The 24,207-nt window shown below is 31.0% G+C and overlaps 1 protein-coding gene across 6 annotated transcripts in view; it reads right to left on the bottom strand.

The window, feature by feature from the left end:
• Positions 1–24,207, bottom strand: part of LOC126832429 (sodium bicarbonate cotransporter 3) — a 72,884-nt gene that overhangs the window by 24,320 nt on the left and 24,357 nt on the right. For 2 of the 6 annotated variants that reach the window (XM_050563188.2, XM_056103119.1), the window contains 9 exons: positions 20,369–20,538; positions 19,776–19,907; positions 19,466–19,525; positions 15,920–15,958; positions 8,908–9,043; positions 8,007–8,167; positions 6,186–6,389; positions 5,341–5,367; positions 832–1,013 (listed from right to left, as the gene is read on the bottom strand). In XM_050563188.2, the coding sequence (XP_050419145.1) occupies positions 832–1,013; positions 5,341–5,367; positions 6,186–6,389; positions 8,007–8,167; positions 8,908–9,043; positions 15,920–15,958; positions 19,466–19,525; positions 19,776–19,907; positions 20,369–20,468 (1,041 nt within the window). In that variant the 5' untranslated portion in view covers positions 20,469–20,538. Of the gene's footprint in view, positions 1–831; positions 1,014–5,340; positions 5,368–6,185; positions 6,390–8,006; positions 8,168–8,907; positions 9,044–12,904; positions 12,917–15,919; positions 15,959–19,465; positions 19,526–19,775; positions 19,908–20,368; positions 20,539–24,207 lie in introns of all 6 variants that reach the window. The other 4 variants (XM_056103117.1, XM_056103118.1, XM_056103120.1 and 1 more) reach the window with 4 other exon arrangements.

Genomic DNA, 24,207 nt, shown 5'->3' with positions numbered 1-24,207 from the left:
ATAATCAAGATCATACCATGCCTTTTGTTACATGGAACAATGAAGGTCTTATTATAGACTAAAATTATTAACATGCATTCCTAGTCCCCTAATGATCACATGAGTGTGACTGCTGGTAATTTTACCAAAAGAAAGAAAAAAACAGATAAAAGATCAAAATATAAACCATTTAAAAGATGTTTGAATAAAAAAAGAGTAATCAAATACAACATTAACAGCCAGCAAAAGCTAAATTATTGAAAACAAGAGTAGTCTCATCATTTTTGAAAATAGAAGATGGAATCTGTTCATAACACAGTATCTTTAAATAAGTCAAGACAATTTAACCCTAATAATATATTGTTATAGAAATAGCCATATAAAACAAAGAAAATATACCCTTATGTCAAATTAAATTAGTGCTATGCATCATGTGGTGTTTCGAGAACATTAGACAAGATCTTATGCAACACAATATAGAGTTCAAATACTTTACAAAGTTATTGAATGATAACTATAATGGGCCTAAACATCCTTTTTTTCTTATCAAAATTAATGCTGTGTGCACATTATTATAACATCAAATTTTTATTTACATCCTTAGAACCTCAAGTAAACCTAACATGTTTCTTTATTGTTTTAAAAAATAAAAGTTAATTCATAGAAGTTTGGTTAAACAAGAAGTTTTTAATCTTTAAATGAAGTTGTTATCTTTATGTATGAATATATTCAGATCTAAACTCTAATAAAGTCTAATAAAGAGAGTAGTTACCTTGGATTAAACAAGCTGGATTAAAGCCTTTATAGATAGATATGTATGTGTGCATAACACCCTTAAAAAACAAAACATACCTTCATTAAGGGATCATGACTCACTTTATGGGATGCATTTTCTGGAATATCTCCGAGGACACTTCCTCCAGTAAATGACGCACTCGTGTTTAATCCACCATTTTCTGGCACGTGTATACCACTGTTGTTTCGAGCAATACTTTGGAAATTTGGGGAACTCTTGGCTCCAAGACGATCTTCAACTAAAATAAATAAAATAAAATAAAAATCTTAAAGCCTGTTTGTTATCTTACCTCAGTTACTCGAATACTGCTATATTGAAAGAGAATTGTGCTTTCGAAGACAGACAAAAACTACAAACATGATAAAAATAATGCTTTGCTTTAAAACGACTATTGTACTATTAAATCTGGAAAAACATTCAGTCTATCTATTATACATGTACTTACTTATGGACCAAAAAAAAAAAAATTTTAACGGTCATCTGGGTCATTTTACACATGAAACAAGTATGCAAAGTCTTAATAAGATTAGTGTTGAAAAGTTAATGTGTATCTTAGACTGCTCAATGCCCTTAATATGGTACCGGTATGCTAATATCCACCAAAAAATTCTTTAAGAAACTGTATTATTGTGGTGAGGCACATGTTGCATAAAAAATGAATTTATTTCATTAAAAGTTCACAGCTTACTTACACCCTACAAATTTTAGTTCTACTGTCTACATGAATTTCTTAATAACTAAGGCTATATATTTAAAAAAGTAATAAGCAAAACTAAATAAAGGATCATTATAGACTGAGAAACATCATCATGACTAATAATAATATGAGAAGATTGTACTGAATTGCATTACATGTCCAATACACTAAGTTCTTGTCTATTCAACTCAAAATATTACATTCTGACAGCATTGTGATTCTTCTTTCATGTACTTATGTGTACTTATCTCCTAGATATCTCTAAATGCATTGTCAAAGATCGCTTAAAATTCCATTCATGAACTTTTGATATTTCAGCTATATTTGTAACTGGATACATACGTAATTAAAATTTGATACCCGTTAATTGTCATTTGCATTTTTCAAACATTATCTAATTTTTACGGTTTAACCGATACTTAAATGTACTCAAATTGAAATTTATTATATAATCAATAAAACAAAAGTAAATTATCAATGGTAAATTATCAATGGTAAATTTCAGCTAAACCAATATTTGCTGCTGGGTTGACCAAATTGTATTTTGGCCAATTGTGTTTATGATCAATGTGTATGACTATAATACAGCGGGAGCGGCTTTGTTCTAGAAAATTCTTATGACACATGGACAATACAAGGGTGCCCAAATAGAGGAAAACAGTGGACATATACTCGTCACTGATAAGATTCTAACACTGTTCTACAATCATAAATTTATCATTAATTGTCAACTAAACACACAATAGTGGTATAATCGTCCCTTGACTATATTACCGGTATTCTCTAACACTAATCATGTCTTTTCTACCTGTGTACTAATTTGTACAGTCTGCTGTAGGTCGATCATATTCATTTTAGAAAATGGGGATTTAAAAAATATGCTAATTATAATTAAGGTGTATAAATTTCGGTAAATCTATAAGACTGTTCACAGTTCATCCCATGCTACAAAATCAACAGCTTTCCACTCTACATCTTAACTCAATGCTTCTACAATTGAACCAAAACCATGCATGCTTTCATTTTGAAATAAGTATAAGCAGAAATATCAGATAAGAAGCCTGTCATATCTAATAAACATTGCTTTGTAACTGGTATATTGCATCTTGTAGTGTAGCAATATGTCTATTATTGGAATGACAAGTGTCATCTGAAACATATCATTAAGATAATTACAGCTCAAATAAATCCATTCTTTTAACGATAGAAACGAGAATGAGAGAAATCATTCATAATTAATATGATTATAGCCTGTATATCAATATGTTTCCGTTGAATTTCCTAACAGGAATTCAGATTCAAGCAAACACATATTCGTGTGTACCAGCTGATTGAGTATCTTTTTGTTGATATTACAAATCGTACTTTGGGAAGATGGTTTATTTGAGGTCACAGCATTGCATGGTTCTGTGTTCGCATTTTAAAAGACATTACTATATATACCCATTGTAAATAGACTACAATCTTTTGCATCATATTTATTTAAAGAAGCCGACATCCGACAATGAGGATGATGTCCCCCATCTCAATCCAAAAATAAATTGATGAAAACCCATAAAATCATTTCCATATTTATAGTGTTCAAAATTATCAACCAAAAACCTGAGCAGAAAATATTTAGTCAAGGTATCAATGTAATGTAACTATGTACTAAGTTTCATCACTCTCAATTAGTATCAAAGCTATCCATGTTTCCCAAAGAAATGGGAACTCAAATTGCTCATCTTTGCTTGAACATTCTATCTGCATTAGAAGCATAGTTACTGTGTAACAGACAAACAAACCCATTCTAATAGTCCTCAGTTTCTCCAAAAGCTAGGAGACAACAAATACCAGTAATATATACAGAGATGCTAACATTGAATATATAGTAATGAAGCCGTCCGATCCCATTTCCCCGAAAAAAAGTGGAGTGCATTAAAATGCCATGTACGTAATAATATCGGAAAAAAGTAGAGTTCAAATAGCACATAACTTTATTAAAAATGCTTTATGTACCCAGAAAGTGGTAATAAAATGTGTTTATGATTATCTGTTTCTTATGTATGCACTCAGGGTCATCGTAATATCAAGACAATTTCGTTTACATCAATTAGCAGTTTGGAATAGTTTGGAAGTAATATCAAAATGATTTTGCCAATATTGGAATAGTTGGCATCTCTGTAATTAATGGAACACATTCACACAAGTTCATTCTTACTGTACAAACATCTTCTGATAACATCACAGATTGAGGATTCAGCAGTCTAGTGTAGTGTCATGATTAGAAAATACATGATGAATGATGTAATGACATCTACAGCCTACCAATACACAACTTTGATGAATCTAGCTCACTAGTGCTTAACAACACTGATTCTCTCAAATCATCTCTAAACATATTGATAGAGTTTGGTAATATGGCACAGCTTGATGGAGACGGACTTGTGCTTTTTAATGAACTTGGTGTTAGTGTTTAACATTAATATTATACGCTTACAAATGCTAACATCGAATATCTCTGGACAAGTCATATACATTCATTCCTGTGGTAGCTTTTCCAAGATTTCCATCACGCAGATCAAATAAAAATGGTCATTTTGATTGGCTAGATGCTTGTTAGTGATGTTCACATGCATGTTTCAACACAGTAGGTATCTTGTCAAATCTTCCACAATTAGGAAATGGATATGATTTGGCCCAGGGATATACCAAAAATGATATTCAGAATTCATGCCTTTTAAACGTGGTGATAACGAGTCATGAATCATATATAATTATGGTTAAAACAACAGTCTATATAGAGGAAGCACACATCTAATGCTAAATATGGCTGCTATCATTCATGATTAAGATAATACTGCTGTTTCAAACAAAAACTTCAAATAAAAAAACAGTTCAAAGCTACAATGTTTTATCTGAAGAACTGAAACCTGAAATCTACCAGTAAAAAGCAAATGAATTTATTAGATAGACTAAAAAAGCAGAGAAAGATTCCAAATTAAAATTAACTGTTGTCCAATAATGGTAATGAACTCGGCAACATCATTCTAAAGACAGCTTAAAAGCATTTCGTGTCTAATACTCTATTCTCTATAATGTACACTAGAAACACATCATGTTTTTACAATTTCAAGCATAAACAGTACAAAGACAGTTTAACTGTAAACCAAGGCTTCGATCGGATGCAACCACCAAAGTGTATGCTTGGGTTTACTTTTATTCCAATCGATTGTTGTCAATATTTAAATACAGATAACCAGGCTGCATATAGCTGTCAAGTGGTAGGTATATGTCATAGCACTTTCTATACTTAGCAAATGTGAAGATGGTAGTAACTTATATCTACTGAAAGGCCTAATCTATAAATATTCTGCTTTATATAACTTCTATACTAAAAATAATAAAAACAAAGCAAAAGTTTGTGATCAAATCTAAGAAGAACTGCAATAGATTTCAGAATTCTTTCAGATAAAAACTAAATGTTGATAAATAAGGCTTATTATCGACCACTGATAAGCCAAAGTGATTTGCATTCAATCAAATTTTCATCTTCTATGTCCATCTAATTCAAAATTTCAAATCAATTACCCTGATCAACGAATTTTTCATCGATTTCCTAAGCGATTACAACAAATTGCCAAATCACCACCCAGTGTGATTTGACATTTTGATCAGGTGATCGATCACATGTTGGTTTTTTTCCAACTATGTCCAGCCACAAAAATCGTGGTATTTAACGAACTTACCGAAGTATTTTGAAATCGACTATACTGTCACATGAGATTTCCACTAAATTCAAATCGTTTTGGCAAGTCGATAAAAAAGCCAATATATGCATAAAATACAGAATGAAGTTAAACAAAGGGAGATAACTGTGAATCTGTACCTGCCAAGGTCAAAGAATGTTCATCTGCTGGAATAAAAGTAATATAATGGCACAATTGTTTTTTTTTAAGTCAGGAAAATGTCATTCCCTTTTAATTTTGTCAACATTCTGTTCAGATTCAAATAAAAAATCAATTTGAAGACCTTCCATGTATGGTATATTGTGTTTTCTTGCAGAATTTGTTTTCGGAGTTTTACTTAACTAAGAAACGGAATGAGTATGTTGCTAGATCTATAAATTGCCCTATCACACATAACGAAATCTGAAAGAACAAAAATTAAATCGAAAAAACAGTACAAAACTGAACGTATATTTTACTAAAACACTATAATTTGTGCTTCTAAATAACAATAAATCTAAACACAAAGCTTCTTATATTCATATAGAAGGAAGGATATTTAAAATTATTCTTAATGGCATAATCTTCCTTTATTACCATTTCTTAATTAAATACCACTGGTAAATTTGATGGTAAATTTGAAAGTGGTTCATGTTTGGGTGTTTCTTTAGCATATTTTAAAACCCAAACTTTAATATAGTTTAAACTTTCAATCATTATAATGATTGACACATTGACCACTACATGTTCTCCTGTATAAAATCCATTAACTATCTATTTCTCATTTCAAACATTGTTATATAATATCATCAAGCGAACATGTATGACTAATTAACATTAGATATATAATCTCTATCATCCAACAATAACAAGCTTATATAATCTCTAGATAGATATTGTAAATATAGGAAATATATAATATGCTGGGTTTCAATGTCTACTATACTGATTTTGTGATCCAATACTTCATGTATATTTTAGTTAAATCAAAAAATAGTCAACTAACCTCCTTGACCGCCCAGTCCTTTAGGTTCAGAATATTTTTTACCGATATCTGCCAGAGAGCGAATTATTGGTAAATGCATCTTGTCTCTGTCTCGATATTTCTTTTCATTTTGATGTCGATGACGTAATGTGATAACTTCATGCAACTGATCTCGTAGATTATCTTCCAGTTGTTTAGAGGCTACCATGTTGTCTAAGACCATATCTAAAATTGTTTGAAGTTCTTTTCAATAAGTAATTTACCCCCCAAAAATATTATAATTACACTATATGCGACATGAAGATAGGTTGCAGGGCAACAAAGCATCATGCCTACACAGCAGCTATTTTCGAGAAAATTAAAGAGAAATAGACAAGGTAAGTATAAAATCTGTGTTTCTCCACTTGTTGTATTCTTCTACTGATAGCTGTTTCAGATCAGTCATTCGCCTCTGAATTTAGGCAGAATATACTTAGCCTCAGTTCAGTGTTAATTCTGAAAAGGATTTTCTATGTTACAAGCACCTGTGCACTAAATAGGTTTTTTTTTGTGCATTTCAGTCAGAATTGCACAAACATTCTTCCATCATATTTATTAAATATAAATTGGGTCAATTTTGACAAACTGGAAGTGTTTACGGATAGGTCAAAAAATGATCTTAGATTGATCATATCTCGATGACTTCTCTTGAAGGAAATAGGGGAATTTCGATTTTGTTTACTTCTGGTTCCACTTTGAAGTTTTTCGAATTTTGAAGCACTTAATAACATGTTATCACCTGACCATATTCTTTCAATGACCTTTGATCTTTGCAATGACTCCAAACTCTACTAACAAGTAATTACAAAATCCTTGATCTTAAAGTATAACTTCTGGTTTTATTCAGAGTTCAAAATGGCCAGGGTTTTTTTTCCTTAATAGGTATTTGACGTGACTAAACTCGATATTTCATGGTGTATCTTGATTGTTGACATGACCTCGCAGTTCTATTAATTATCTCTTTGTAGTTAAGGGAGTTGCCATGTCTGATCTTTGGTAACTTCACAATTAATTTGGGTACATATTAAATTTTGAAATCAGCTTAAAACTAGTAAATTTTTGTCATAAATCCACAAAATTCTCAGTCTTGTCTGATATGAAGAATTAAATGATTTTTGGCCTGCAAATAGCTAAGCTAGTCCTCTATAAAATGACGAGATTTTTTTTTCATTGTGACAATAATATACCAAAATTCCTGAAACTCAAAAAATTTCACAGCTCGTTATATAAACTGGCCTGAAATAAAATCTATTTCATATAATCACAAATTGTCCCTTAGAAATGTTTGGAGTAGAGCTCGGATTTTTTTCATCGTTTTCCTTGGTTTACAAAAAAGGTAATCGTGAATCATAACTTATTCGTGTAACATATAACACTATTTGGATACAATATCAATGAGTAGACTTTGCCACTTCATTTTGTGCATTTTGTGAAAAATAATCTGTCAAAAAGCTGGATAATGGAAATGACCAAAACGAGGCTACCGAAACAGAAGGTAAAAAATCAAGGTACTATATTCATTGTGACATTCAAAACAACTTTGGTTACTACTTTTAGATCAACCAAGGTCTGAAATACCCTTTCTTTGACCAATCATCCTGACCTATCTGGCGAAGTGAATGTTTCTTTCTGTTGACTATTTATGTTTTTAGAGGTAAATGAGAAAGGTACTGATATATCACCGAGAAATAGGTTGGAAAGTTGGTGCAAATCTTTGACATGGCAACGCCCTTAAGTCTTGATAACATTGACTGGAATGACTAAGACTATATGACAAAACAATGGCAATTCTTCATTACTTACTAATGACTTGATCAAGACTATATGCATCCATATCTAACATAACTGTACCAGATAATAAACTACATCTTAATTCGAACAGTGAATGTAGAGATAATGTCGCTACATGAGGTTTAGACCATCTCTCTCCTCCTTCTTCTACATCTTCTTCAAACTTAATCCATCTATAATATCCATATATAAAATTATTATTAACATGAGGAATTGTAAAAATATGTATGTTCATCTTTAAATGAAGTTGATGTATCTTTGTTTACTAATTTTCATTTCATTTTTGGACCTGCAGCTGGGTCCAAAGCTTTACCCATCTTCTTGTTGTTTTTCATCTTCCTGGGGGTGACATTCAAGTATGATCGACGTGAAACTTGGCATGCCATGCTAGTTCCATGGAATCAATTGACAGACGTCACAATTAATTCTCTGTTCCTGGTCCACAGCACGCTCATTGAAACAATGCATTTATCTATAGATGTCAAATTTTCAACAATAACCAACTGTCACCTCAATAAAACAAATCAACATCCAAAACAAATGAAATGGGGTTTAACGTCCACTCGATACAATTAGGTCATTTTGGGACTAACATATGGTTCAATTTTATTTCAATAATTTGATTGAGTGTAGGTGTCTTTAGCAGTGGGCGGAAACTGGACGACCCAGAGAAAACCCACAAGGTTGGACAGGTGACCTTACTCCTTGTCACGTACAACTTTGGAATCGAAACCACACCAGTTGAATCAATGACAGAATTTATGATACAATGTGCACGCTTAACTTTCAGCCATCCAACTCCCCCATGTCATTTAGGACCAGAGGATTTAATCTAGACTAGGAAAAATGGATATTATTAGATGAACTAAAATATTATGTATGATCCAATATTAATCTAATCTGTCATTTTCACCTAGCAGTTTCCTTCCATTCCATTTTCTCCCCATCAGTAAAAAGTTCTGTCATTTCACAGAAGAGATCATGGGCTCGGTGATCATCATCTTCCTCTTCTCCCAATATAAACTGTACTCTCTGTGACGGTGGGGTGGCTAAAAAAAATAACAACAAAAAGATCAATTAGTACAATATATTAATGGTAATTGTTCATTAAAAGTTTACCATTTGAATTATTTGAAATAATACACAAAATAACAAAAAACTGATTTTTTTTTTTAGAAATTAAGTCTCTTTTTTTGTTGCTTTTTTTTAAAAAAATTCTTTTAGTTTCACCAATGTTTTATCCTTTTATAAGTTCAGTTAAAAATTGTAATTAATTTTTTAAGAACTTTCCATTTGAATTTGAATCAAAAAAAAAAAGAAAGAAAAGAAAACAAGTATACCCATATATAGCTAATAAATATTGTTCAACAGAAACAGCTGTATTTAAACTTTGTACAAATCTGAAAACTGATTTTCATAGATTAATTGACTTCATTACCAAATCGTTTGTCTCCGCTGACAAATTATGTACTGATATTGAAGACGTTTCTTTAATTTCTAAAATACTATCAATACTGACATTCTTGACATTTCCATGGATTTTTTGTTTTGATTTATTTAGACCAGTCAATATTACCTTAAATTCTGTCGCAGGGAAGTTTTCTGAATTTAATAATAAATTCATGTAGAAATGTTCAGTTAAAATTTAATAATAAATTCATGTAGAAATGTTCAGTTAAAATTTAATAATAAATTCATGTAGAAATGTTCAGTTAAAATACAGCTGTGTAAATATATGTTACTACCTACTCTAATCAGTGTGCATATTATATCACATTCACAACAATAAACAAGTTAACATGCAATGATGAAATATATATCATACAGTTATTAAATACTCTTGAATCAAAAGCTACAGTCAAAAAATTTCTTATTATAGTAAAACTGTAAGTAACACAGTAGACTTTTAAAGATTTAATATGTCAATTTGTACATTGTGTTTTCAGCCTTGTTGGTTGGTTTAGACAAGTTTCACGGTATTTTGTTGTTTTTGCCAAGAATGCATTTAAATACATGTAGGTACAAAATCACTGGTGGTATATTTTATTGTTATATTTTTAAAAAATAAAATTGTGATGTTAAGAAACCATCTCATCTCTCAAATATTTATGGTTTTTGAAATTCCATCATCTTATCATGGCAATAGTTAGGTTGCCAGTCAATGAATCATACGCCTACAGTGCTCAGCTAAATCGTTTGAGCAGTCGACAAGGGTTGTCCCATATATATTCTCTTGTGGGTAATGCAAGCTGTTAGTAAGACACTGACACAGGCCTGCACTGATATCAATTTAATATAAATTGCAAGATAACTTTTGTTGTTTGAACATTCTAAAAAGCGAAACAGGGGTCACAACTTTTACAAGTAAATAATGGATTAATACTATGTGTATAAACATTATTCAGGGAGAGGGGTTTTATATAGGTTAAGCCTGTTCCACATTCCCATTTAGATAGCCTGAATAAAAATATTGTTTAAATAAAGCAACTAAATAATGGAAAAGATTGAAATTCGATAATTTAAATAACGCATATAAATTTCATCACAAAGTAAAATAAGGGCCATAACTCATTAATGGAAACCCAAGACGTTATTAAAAGGAATTGTTGAAATTCGATAGGCTTCTCTGTTTTAATAATTTAGATAATGCATATAAAAATTTCAGACTTCTTCATCTGACGAATGAAAACAACACATAAATTTGAAAACAAACGGATGATAAATGTAGAGGGTTCACAAGACATTGCGGGCGGACGACAATATACGACCACATTTCCATATGGGCTTATAAAAAGCAACCATTATAATAATATATAGACAGCTGTTTTTAAAACAGTGGCCTATATTATTTTCAGTCTGTAACTCATCCCAAATGTCAATCACTGACATTTATATATAGATCACTGGGGTAGTAAAACAAAAATTTCAAACACCAGTGAAATTTAACATTACAATATTGATACATGACTATATCATATCTACACAGTGAACTACATATCTAAACAAATTAATTCTTAATAAACCATGAACTTGAAGCATAAATTTTATGCCACCAATATCCTCATGTTTTATTCAATTACATTTCAAATATATATATCAGGGCCCTTTTTCAGTCATATTTTCTCATTTTGATTGATTGACTATTTAATGTAACCTACTTTACCGTAAACAACATTAAATACAGTTATATTTATTGACACGCAAGAAATTGATTTATAAATTAAAATAATACTAAAATTGTATTTTTTAAAGAAAAATTCTAGACTAATCTGAGTGGAACAAAATAACTGAAAAACCAATCAAATGACAAAAATATGATGACAACACCCTGATATAGATGATACTTGAACAGGGACTTGTATTCTTGGGTATTATTATTTCAAGAACAAGGGCCTAAGGAAAGCAATCAATCCATTTAATAGTAAGAGTACATGTCCCTTTAATTAAAAATCTATATTTACTATATAAATAATATACAATAAAATGTAACGATAGGTTGCCAGGCAATGAAACGTACGCCCACAGCAGCTAAATCGTCCAAGTGGACAACAAGGGTTGTCACATATTTATTCTTTTGTGGATAATTGGGGGCATTTACAAGACAATTTCATACAGATCAGATTATAATTTTTTTCATTTGAGGGTCCACAAGGTTCTACAAACTGAAACAGAGGCCTAAACTCTGGAAGTAATTTACAGAAATTGTTGAAATTAGACAGGCTTTTTCGGTTTACTAATTCAAATAATGCATATTAATTTCATACAGATCAGGTGATAAGTTTTGTCATTCGAATGTTCACAAGTTTAACAAAGTAAAACAAGGGTCATAACTCTAGATGAAATTGACGTATGTATGTACCTATTACGGATGGGGGGGGCGACGGCAATATACTACCACATTTCCATGTGGGCATATAAAAATAAATGTTAGAAAGCAATCAATTAACAGATTTTTCAGGAAATAGAATGTTGTTTTGCAAGTAAGTTAGCAAGTCGAGGTCCACCCTTCATAGACAGTAAATATATATTTTAAAATTTATATCAGAAACCATCCAAATTTCAAATTTACCAGTACATTAATTTCTAATCTGAGCATGTTTATTTTGAAGAATTTTGAAACAAAAGAAACAAAATTAGAAAAACTTTCCTATTTGGATAGAAAAGTGGATACCATAATAAAGCATTATTTTGTTGATAAAAATAAATAACTATATACATAAATAGGATTGGGGGTAGAATATTGTACTTAGTAAAAGCTCAAATCGAAGAATGGTGCGATTTGTAGATTAATTCTCTTATCTAAATAAATTGGTTTTGGTACTTATTATTAGATTCTATGAATAACAATCAGACAGCAACACCTAATCAATCCTACAAACAATTTCACCCGACAATTTATCTACAGAATAATTTGATCGTAATAACAAAACAGTTTGTAAAATTTTTTTCTAATTGTCCTTAGTATTTCTTCAGATTCCTTTTCATAGCTGTAGATTTCACATCTTTCACAATCTGTACAAAAGCAGATCTCTTTTAGAAAATAAGGCATCAACAATGCCAGCTACAGTGAATATTGTCAGAATTTTCACATTATCTAATAATAAATTTAACAACTTGTCGTCTACAATGGTTGGATATCACTGCTTCTATTTTATTGCTTTTTAATAACCCCATTGACCCCCTTTAAAAAATTATGTCATATTAATTTGTCAAAAAGCAACTACAACCAAGAAAAACACATTTTATAAAGTTCATAACAAATAACAGAAATAGAAAAATTAGTGAACTAGCTACAAGTATTTTTCAAGTGATCAACACTTTATACAAGCAACTAAAAAGATTAAAAGACATCTAAAAATGTAAAGTAGAATATAGAATTTGAACACAGTTAACAAATAATAATTGCTTACTGCTTGGCTGGCCTACAATTTAAATAAAGAAAAACTTTAATGTTATGGATTATTCCTAAATTAATGGGTATTGGTCACAAACACAATATACTCATTATCTTGTCCAGGAGATTTATTTTCAACAATTTTACTTCCTTAATATCTGCTGGGCAAGTTTTACTATTACACTTAGTGTTCTAACCTTCTAACCACAAGATTATGAAAAAAGGGCAGTCAATTAAACTGAGTAGGACTTAAACAATCATAGTGCACATCATTAGACAAATGCTTCTTGAAGTCTCATCTGCTAATAAATTCAGTCAAAACTGCACTCTTCAGTTTTAGGATGTACACACAATGGAGTGAGCAGAAATTATTTTAGTTTTAGTAAATTTGACATAGATTTATGGAAGTACATCGTACACTTAATTCAACAAACTTTAAGACATAAAAGTTTATTTACATTCATTGGTTTAACTTTATTAAAATTTCAAAGCTTTCTTGAGAAGTCACATAGAAATTTGAGATAGAATAATGATCAAATCTTATAATGTATTATTATATACCAATCAGATTAACATACATTTTATCTAAATATATGAAATAAGATTTTCCATATCAATTATTCTGTCTCATGTTAATTGAAATGATTAATCCAAATAAAAAATCCTTCCTCAAAAATATTATAAAAAAAATAAATTAGCTAAAACACTTCTATTAAAAGAATTAAAAATAGTTATCATTATAGTAACACCATGTTTTAATTACCAATAGGAAAAAGAAAATTATTATAAAACACCCTTTACATGATACTAAATAGTTTTAAACAGGAGAATTAAACAGACAACACAAAATACAAGAATTATTGATTATTTCTATATGAAATACATTTACATGCATTACAATTGAACATTCTTAAATATCTAAAGGTGTAGCAATTCAATTAAATGTAGCAGTTTTGCAAAATATTTTTAAATGGTAATGGTAACTGATTTTAATTCTCTTGTTCAGGTAAGTCATTTCAATGTGGTTTCTCATCATTTTATTTATCATGTTGTTAATTCCATTAACCATGTTCTGCAGTTTTAGTCATTTTTTTTATGTTTCATAATTTGGTATACATTTTATCTTGTTTAACAATTTCAATTCTTGTCAATTATATAATTACTGATTTTTAATGTAGACCTCAAATAGGAAATCAAAAGACATCTTTTAAGACTTTTTAAAATCTAGATGAATGATAATTAAAGATACCTTCCCACATAAAAACTGGGTGTTTTGATGATATATTTGGACTAAAAACATATTCAAACAAATTAATCTATCAAAATTTCGCTTCAAATCCTTCTCAAAACATTGTGTTCGCCAGGTAATACCCCAGCTAAGGGCCATAATTTTAGCAGTAATAAACGGAAATAAACGAAAATCAACAGGCTTCTTCGTCTCATGACCTTAATCGGTGTGTTTAAATTTAAAGTTAATCATATCAACTTTAGCCTCTAGAGCTGCTACAAGATTTTTTAGAGGTCAAGAGTTTTAACTCTGGCAGTAATTATCGAAATAGTTGGAAATAAATAGGATTCTTCGACTCATGACCTTAAACACTGTGTATCAATTTAAAATCAATCGGATATTAACTATGCCCTCCAGAGCGTCCACAAATCAAAGGCCATAACTCTGGCAGCAATTATCAAAAATCGTTGAAAATCAACAGGCGTCTTCGTCTCATTACTTTAAATACTGAGTATAAATTTAAAGTCAATCTGATATTAACTTTAGACTCCAGACCGTCCACAAGATTTTTCAAAGTGATCGAAGGCCATAACTCTGGCAGTAATTATCGAAAATCGTTGAAAATCAATAGACTTTTTAGTCTCATGACCTTAAACACTATGTATAAATTTAAAGTCAAAGTTATCAAGGGCCATAATTCGGGCAGTAATTATTGGAAATCACTGAAAATCAATAGGTTTCTTTGTCTCATGAGCTTAAACACTATGTATAAATTCAGTCTCTTGAAAGTCCACAAGCAAATGTGGACTCTGGATGGACGGACCGACAACAATGTACGACGACATTTCAATGTGGGCGTATAAAAAGAAGTCATGTTTGTGTCATGTGACTTGGCTGACACTTAAGCTCTCAATCAAGTTTATCAACATGTTTAACCACCCGATAAATACTTTTGTGGGAAAGTATCTTTAACAGCACCATTCACTTTATTTTATTACATCATTTATTCCTTATCATTTATATTACTGTCATCTTTAATCTAGACATGTTATTAAAACAATTCCTTTTTCTGATTGATTCATTTAAATATATGCCCTATTTCATTATATACAGTTCTGTTTATTAATATGACAAATTGTCAATCCTTATGAAAGTCAATTAGTTATATGAATTGGTTACTGCCAAAAACGTTTCTAATATTTAAGAACGCAACTGCTCAACACATGTAGCATAATTTTCCTGAAAATACATTTTACTTTAAGCAGATTGATCATCTAACAACATGCACTACATAAATTCCCTGGCGTATAAAAGTCATTTCCATAGATATTAATTATTGGAAATCTGCTGCAGTCAGAAATGTATTTTCAGAAATGCCAAATGTTTAAGGATAATATTCAGTGGGAAGCATATTGAAAACTAAAGATGATACACATGAAATCTGGCAGGAGTCTCATTACAAATACCCTCTAGAATTCACTGACTTTATAAACAATATTTCATTCAGCATATCTGAAGGGGATTTGGGAACAGTGGGGGAACAGGTACAGCCTATGTAAAACCCTGCTCCCTAATTTGTTGACTTTAAAACTTTTCATCCCAGAATGTTAATAATTTTGTCTTCTAAGAATAAATTTATCAAACATAATATAAATTTACCTATATATCTGATACATAATCTAAATGGTAAATTAATCTAAAAGGTAAAGTCAGCAAAAGAAGAAAGTTGTAATGTTGAGACCTATAACAATATATACTAAAGGATGTATATGATTCAAACTGATAATTGGAACTAAAATATACTTTCTGGAATTGTTTCCAAATCATGGTGCATATGATGAGCTAATAAAGAAAACATATGAAACAAATCATTTCTACATGAGATAAACATATAACTAGTACCGATATATAATAAATTACAATAAATTTTAAAAAATAGATAAGGCTATGTTAATTCTAAGAATCCAAGCAAAAGTATTGTTATATTAATTAACTACAGTTTGGATCCACACTAGTTTTGTTTGGGGCTTTCAGATTTTGGAAATCAATGACACAGACTTGAACCCCGACACAAGCTAAGAACAACATTCACATTATGTCAGAGGCAAAGTCAGCAGGGATCTGTTTCTGAAACACAGTTTACACAATGTTAGTGTACACAAAAAACTCTTCTTCGGCAATTGGTATTAGAAAATAATATACAAAGAGTGGGCTGAAAGCAAATTTCTCAAGAATTGTCTTTCTTCCCATCCATGATATTTTAAAGTGGTTAAAGCTCATTCCATTCCAAATTCATCCAATTAAAACCTATTGTGATGAAAATAGCAAATGACTCCAAGAATATTATTTTCTCTTTCAAATTAGAATAAAGAAAAGCAATGTATAATATCAATGAAACCTAGGATATTTTAACAGCAAAGATTAAACTGACAGAAATTTAGAAAGGCAAAAATATTTAATATCTTTGAATCAAATCTATACATATTCAGTTGATAAGAAAGCACCTTGAATTCATGCATCAACCTTTAAAGCCAATAAACCTTTAAATAAAAACATTTATTTTATACAGTAAAGAAGTCAAAGCAAAGTAAACTTATCACCAATTAATATTACAAAGATAAATCTGAAAAGCATTTCTTAAAACTTTTATTTTTCCTCAATTAAAACAGCTATTTTGATAACCAAACCAATGTTCAAACTTTTTTTTTCATGCAAGCCAAAGCAAACTTATAAACAGCAAATTGTTACGTTTATCAGGTCATTCAAAAAATATTTGGGGCCAAGTGCTCTAAAAAGTTACATATGCCCTATAGAAACTGTATTGAAGATCATTTCCAAATGGTTCAATATTTGGAGTTAAAGCTTTCAGAAAAAGAAAATAGGCTATTTTGGCATAGGTTATTGCTATCAGCTCCAAGCCTTGAACTAAATAACAAAATAAAACGTCTTGTTTTTTTAATGAGCAGTATGTGATTTTATTCAATCATCTTGTCTAAGTTCATGAGTTCATATCAACCTCAAGTGACACTGGAATTTGTTACAGAATAAAATTCAAGATGTATCTGTTACTATGTTCTTACTTTCTTCTCTGACTTAACTACCAGTATATTCACTACTTTGTCAACAGACGTCATCCTATACATTGACGTTTCTTGTCAGGGAACACGACCTCGCAACAGATGTTATTGTTTCTATATGAAAAGCTACAAACCACAATCTGTTATTGTCACATCAATGCCGGTGACGTCAATATGAATATGGCAAGATTATTATAAATATTAACTACACATTAATTTGACAGTAGATTAGAGTACTTGTGAGGTCTTTGTTCTCTTATCGCAATTTCCCCTCTACGCTGCTTTTTAACCTCAAACAACTGGAACATTCAAACTAAATCAAATATAAACAACTTTCCAATGGGAGATTTACCTATCTTCTTAGATTACAAGTTAACATTTCTGCACTTCTTTACACACACACTCTAAATAATCAAATGCCAACTTGTAGTGGATATTTTCACTAGTGCACCTACGACTAGTCGGATAGCCGTAAACGGTTAGAACTGGACGGTTAAACAGTTCGAATTCAACAGTACGGTTAGGCGGAGATGTCCCCCATTACATAGAGTTGTGTCTGATTATATTCCTCTTTATAACAAAACTTGCCCGTTTTCATTTTGTATTTGATGTTTGAAAATCTTAAAATACGATGTCGACTGCTAAAAAATAATACTATTTGCACTCGTCGTAGTCATACGGCAAAGTCAACGGACCTGGTTCTGACTTTAGCTATTGTTAATCCAATCCAATACCTTGTTTATTATTTACTTAAAAACGTAACCACCATCCAAAATATAACCATAAAGGCTAGAAAATGACATTATATAGATTCGTTACGACATTCAACACGTTTCATATCTCGTAATTTCTCGCAAGAATTCTACTTTGGTTTTTAGTTAAATTAACCAATCATAAAAATTCTACTTGCAAGTGAGAAATTATTACTTTATTGTCCAATCAATAGACGCCTTCCAATTTACTTTATTCTATCCATAGTAACAATGTGTAATCGTAATATTATCGCCATCTGTCACGTACGAAGGGAAACAGAGTATTGTCTTGTATATTATAGTAGATATATATTGAATTAAAAAATGTTTCAAATGAACCAAGTTAACCAATTAAATAAATAACTACGGCCTTAGATAGTTTAAATTTTCATTAAAGAATTGTACATGTCTAAAAAAAACTCCTGAAATTTTTGCGCGTGTAATGCCTTTTAGGCGAGTATAGCGTGCGCATGAGTAATGACTCGCACCTCCTGACAAGCTCTGTATTATGTTTAAAGTTGACACCATATGGTTAACGGTTACTAACCGGTTAATAGCTACAGCTATTCGAATAACAAAAAGTCCTAACCGTAGGAGCACTAATTTTCACTATTGTAAAACAAAAATGAAAAAGCTTCATGGCAAAAATGAAAAACTTCTAATTCTAATTAGCAAACTAAAAAAAATCGGTGCATCAAAAACTAAAAAGATGCATGATGATATGTTTTTCAATCATGTCTGAAAATTATTCACAAATTCTAAAGCTAAAATTATACTTGAGCTATGAAATTGGCAATACAATGATTGACTATTATTCTAGAAAGGTGATGTTTGCTGCAGTTTAATCTATTTTTAAAGTTATAATTGAAAAACAGATTTCTATAAAATGGTCAAATAACACTAATTAGTCAGTTGAAAGTATAATAACGTGGTAGGAATTGAAGATTTAAAACCATAAGGCTTAGCGATAAGACTGTATCTTAATCCGTAAGGATAGCTAAAAGGTTAAAATATCTTGATTTATGACATTATTTCATCAAGGACCAAGAATAGGGCTTAATTATCCATAACAAATTAACACGCTACGTAAAATGTGGTTATAATCAGGGAAACAAGTTAACCTTGAAAACTAAAATGTTAATAAATTAGTAATGATTGTATCTTAAAAGTTTACAAGCAAGGATTGTATTTGCTTTGGTTATTAAATGATGGTTGCATGTACATGTTTAATTGAATCTACTGGGTTCAATGGTGGATAGTTGTCTATATGTGATAAAACTGTAATTACTAATAATAAGAAAAAATATAATCAAGGGCCGAATGCTTACACATAAATAAAACAAGAAATGATTGTAACCGCAAGTCATTGATTGTCTATATGATTCCTATCTAATTATAAAAGATCTTTACATCAGGTCTAAAAAACGTTAATAGTTCAGTCACCTTTCAAGAATAAAGGCCTAGAATCAATTGCCACAACATCAAACAGCCATTCATGTTCGATATTGGTGAAAAAGTACCTATTCTTGAGGTTGATTCATTACTGGTTAGATGTTGAATGCCATCAGAAGATTCCTTACCTGCCAGCAGCAGAAATCATATTAATTAAAAACAGAAACTATTCCTGATATATGAAGACTGACCACTATATAATCAATCTTAAAACTAACAAGACATTGATATTCCTCTAAATTTCAAATTCAAGTTGGCTAAGAAAGATCTAATATGTACAGCTATTTTGTAAGCATTAGAAATTTACTATAATCATAGTACTAATACAAATTAAATCTCTATAACTGTATAATGTTATTAGTGATTTAAGACAATTACCAGATTGAAATTCTTCTTTGGCAAGTTTATCTCGATCGCTACTGCGATGATGTCGATGTCGTCTACGATGTCTCTGAGGTCGTGTTCGAGGTAAGTGTAAGCCAATATAAACTTTGTCTTGATTTCGATGCTCTGTAATGAAAATTATTACAATAATTAAATAAATTTTGATTAACCTTTACAACAAAACCTGACCATTGATGGCTTGCCATACCCACATTGATCCATGTGGTTTCATGGGGTCGCACTTTATTCAGCCAACGAACTTTAATATTCAGTGCTTGAGGTCACAAAATTAGAAGATATGTTGCTACTTGACAGGCAACAAATCATATGCCAACAGCAGCAAAGTCAATCATTGATTTTCTTCTTACTACATGGCCAATATCAGAATATGACATTTTAATGTGGGCATACAAAACCAGTAAGACAAACAAAAGGACATTGTAAACCATCAAAGAATTCTTAAATAACTTTCAGGCCATCAGCATCATACTACCAGTAATCCTGTGGACACACGACCAGTAAAATCTGTAGGAAATAGCTTTACACATTCTAACATTTGTCTACAACAATTGTCTTAAAAATCTTACCTTGAATGTCGGCATCACTTGGAGCTGCCGCTCTGACAAAGGATCCCATATCACGGATCGGCAAGGAGCCGTCCATGTTCCCATCTTGCATCCGACTCATGTTGCTATTTTACCACTACTTAGTTATTCTAGCATTATGTATGAAGATTATCAGCATCTATGCCAGTATCCTGTGAATAGAATATTTTTTTAATATTTATTAATAATTTACACACTGATGCCGGAGTTGAAAGTCTGGTAAATAGAGATAACTTCTACATTTAAGACTCTCATCACCTTTTTTTAACACCACACTAATTTCAGGAAGTTCTCTTAATATAGCAGACAAGTTTTAAATTTTCTCCCACACAAATGTACACAGTAGTCCACTTGTATGTACATGGAATGATTTGATATACATGTAAGTTTGAACATGTAGGTGTAAGTAGGTAATGTCATTCACATCTACCATACATGCAATGCGTTGTAATTAAGGCATGGTTAATGGGTACAAAGTATATTTTAAAAATTTTACTTTGAACTAAAAATCTAACTGTGAAGAAAACCAACTATTTCCATCAAAACACTAGTTACTTGATTCTCAAACAGCTTTGAAATTACTATATGATTGCCTTCTTAAAGGTCTCATGGTCTTACAATGTACACTGTATGAGCTTACAAGCTGTAAGAAAGGGATGTGTCCACTTATCACTTTAAGTGATAAAACTTATCAGATTTGACCAAGGATGGTTCAGATTACCGAGCTACTGACCCTATCTTTACTCATATCTTGCAAATAAAAGACAGTGTTGAAGAGAGAGGATATAGACTCTGTATGGTTCTACTAATCAATTCGGTATAAGTTTACTTGGACTGTCAAAAAGAAATCAATATTTTGCAATACAAGTCTTCCATAAATTTGGTCTGTCAATATTACTTCTCTATTTTCAAAAAAAAACCTATTTTCTTTTATTTAAAGATACATTATGGGAGATAAGATAAAGAGATGGCAGTTCTCGCTATAATAGTTAAAAACTAGATAGTGTAAAGGTAATTTGCTGAAAATTTCAGTCAAATTGATCAACTATGAGCCGAGAAAGAAGCGGGTGAAATTTTTGCATAGTCTCGGTCATCATTACTAAAATCATTAATATAAACAGCATAGTCTCGATTATCCACTTTTTCTGATTTAATTATCAACGGCCGTTAGCGGCATATAGGAATCTAATCCAACCAACATCGAAGGCTAGCCTTGACATCGAGAGTTTATTATGGTCTGGATAAGTTAATTAATGTCTAATTGATAATTTAGATAACATTTCAGGCCTAAAGAAAGACTTGTAATAAGCAGATTTTGCTCTTGCATAATGCATGTTTAACTGTATTAAAACGTATCTTTTTCATTTAATTCATTAAAATCCATATAAACATTAGCAGATCAATATTGATGATTTTAGACGTATATTTTTAAACCTACATTATGCAAGAGCTAAGTTTGCCTGTTGCAGGTTTTTCTTTAGGCATGAAATGTTATCTAAAGTATTAATTAGACATTTGTTTAATTAACTTATCCAGACCATAACTCTTAGAGAGTCCTCTTCCATCCAGAGCTTTAAGACTAACTTAAAAACATACTTATTTCAAAAATGTTTTTGAACTGTTTTGTTGTGAATGCGCTTAGAAACACTCATGTGTAATGAATCGCTATATAAATCGAACAATAATAATAATAATAATAATAATCAATTCTCAATGCCATCCATAGTCTGCAATATTTAGCAGATTTGAATACATTTTGTGAAGGATGATTAAACGTAACCAGCGGCTGCCAGGCAGGATTCACCCACATTTTGCAAGAGATGGATAGAGAACAAGCTAAAAACAAAAACGATTTTTTGTACAATCAGGGCCATAATCCAGGACTCAGATTTTTGGAATTTAAAGATATGTTTTAAGTTTCATCAAAATCAGATAAAAATTATGACCTCCATAACCTTTGTATTACATACTTATACACAATTTGCATACAAAGAACAGCCATTTTATCCGTCAGTTTCATTTCGATTTTCCCGAAATTCGAAATCATCCTTCATTATGGTGGAATGGTGATATATCTAAACGATTTTTAAAATCGGAAAATAAATTGTGATAAAAACTGTGGCCTCTAGAGGATCCACAACCTTGATATACCATATTTTTACACTATTTGCATACAACGGGCGGCCATTATGTCTGTCAGTTTTAGTCTGATTTTCACGAAATTTGAACTCAACCATCATTAGTGTATAACTGTGATATATCCACACATTTTTTTTTTAAATCAGATAAAAATTGTGACCTGTATAGGGACAAGCTCAAAAATGATTTTTCGTACAATCAAGGGCCATAATTCAGGACATTACAATTCGGTATGCGCGAGTATCTAAAGGAATCAAGATCTTTGGGTTATAAACATGCATTTCAAGTTTCATCAAAATCAGATCAAAATTGTGACCTCTAGAGTGTCCACAAGCTAAAAACGTGATTTTTCGTACAATCAAGGGCCATAATCAATGAAATTATGGTCTGATACATGCCAATATCGATAGGAACCAAGATCTTTAGGAGATAGACCTATATTTCAAGTTTCTTCAAAATTGGATAAAAATTTAGACATGTAGAGTGTCCACAAACAAATTGTGGATGGACTGACGGACGTCCGGATAGACAGGGGAGACGACAATTTACGTCCACATGAAAATGTGGGCATAAAAATGGATAGTCAAGACTTTGTTTTTTATCGCACCAACTTTAGTAATGATGATCGCGGCTAGCCTAAAATCAAAAGCTAATATCTTGGTTCAGAGTGGAGCAATTTTCAGCATATTCTATTTACGTTATCTATTATTTAACTATTATAGAGAACACTGTCAACTATTATCTATTCTCCAAAAATGTGTCCCTTTCATATAAAATCGGAGTTTAATTTTATATATGACAATAATCAAGCATTCTACATGAAATTTCAATATTTCTTTTTGGCGTCCAGAATTATATGCAAAATTGTTTTTACTGGTGGGCTAATCCATTAATAATACGTTTTTTCTCCCGAGAATGGATTTCGCAATATATTGTGATACATCTACAATTGATGAATTTGGGTCACAATAAACAGCACTAGAGCTTACACACACAGATTTATGGAAATTTGATGCATGATTACTGGAAACCCAATAAGTAAATCTGTAAGGACATCTTGAAATTATCAAATACATGTTGGACCAGTGCTCTTGCTAAGACATTCTTTTAGTTAAAATATTATTTATTTCAACAGAAAATTACTGCTGTTAAAATGAGAGTTCAGCTTTGATCTTGGTCGAAAATAAAAACGTCATTTTGGAACTAACATACATTTTTATATCAATAATTTGCTTGTGCATATAGTTCCTTAGCAGTGGGAAAAAACTCAAACAAGAAGCTAAGCCAGCGATCCTATTCCTTGTCAGTCCCATTGTCCCATTGTCGCACACAAGCTTGGGTTCAAAACCACATCACTTGACTCACTGACAAAGCTTGGGTTCAAAACCACATCACTTGACTCACTGACAAAGATTTTAAAGTACACATATTAGATCACTCAACCCAAACCCTATCTTCACCGAAATCAAAGAGGTTTAGCTCCTTTAATTAATTTAATGTAAGTAAAAATAATTTGGTTGAACATAGATTTCTCTGTTAGTGTTAGACAATAGGTATCAACTGGTAAATGTGTTCTAAATAAAAGCCTATAATTCATTTGAGAAAACACATTTAACTGTTGGTTCAATAACCTAGTTTATTAAAGAGCTGGGTTCTCAAATAGAATTTTCATGTACATGTAC

Source organism: Patella vulgata, chromosome 9 (genome assembly GCF_932274485.2).
Source record: "Patella vulgata chromosome 9, xgPatVulg1.2, whole genome shotgun sequence".
Taxonomy (NCBI): domain Eukaryota; kingdom Metazoa; phylum Mollusca; class Gastropoda; family Patellidae; genus Patella; species Patella vulgata.
Note: the sequence above shows the minus strand (reverse complement) of the source record. Positions and strands in the feature narration are given on the sequence as shown.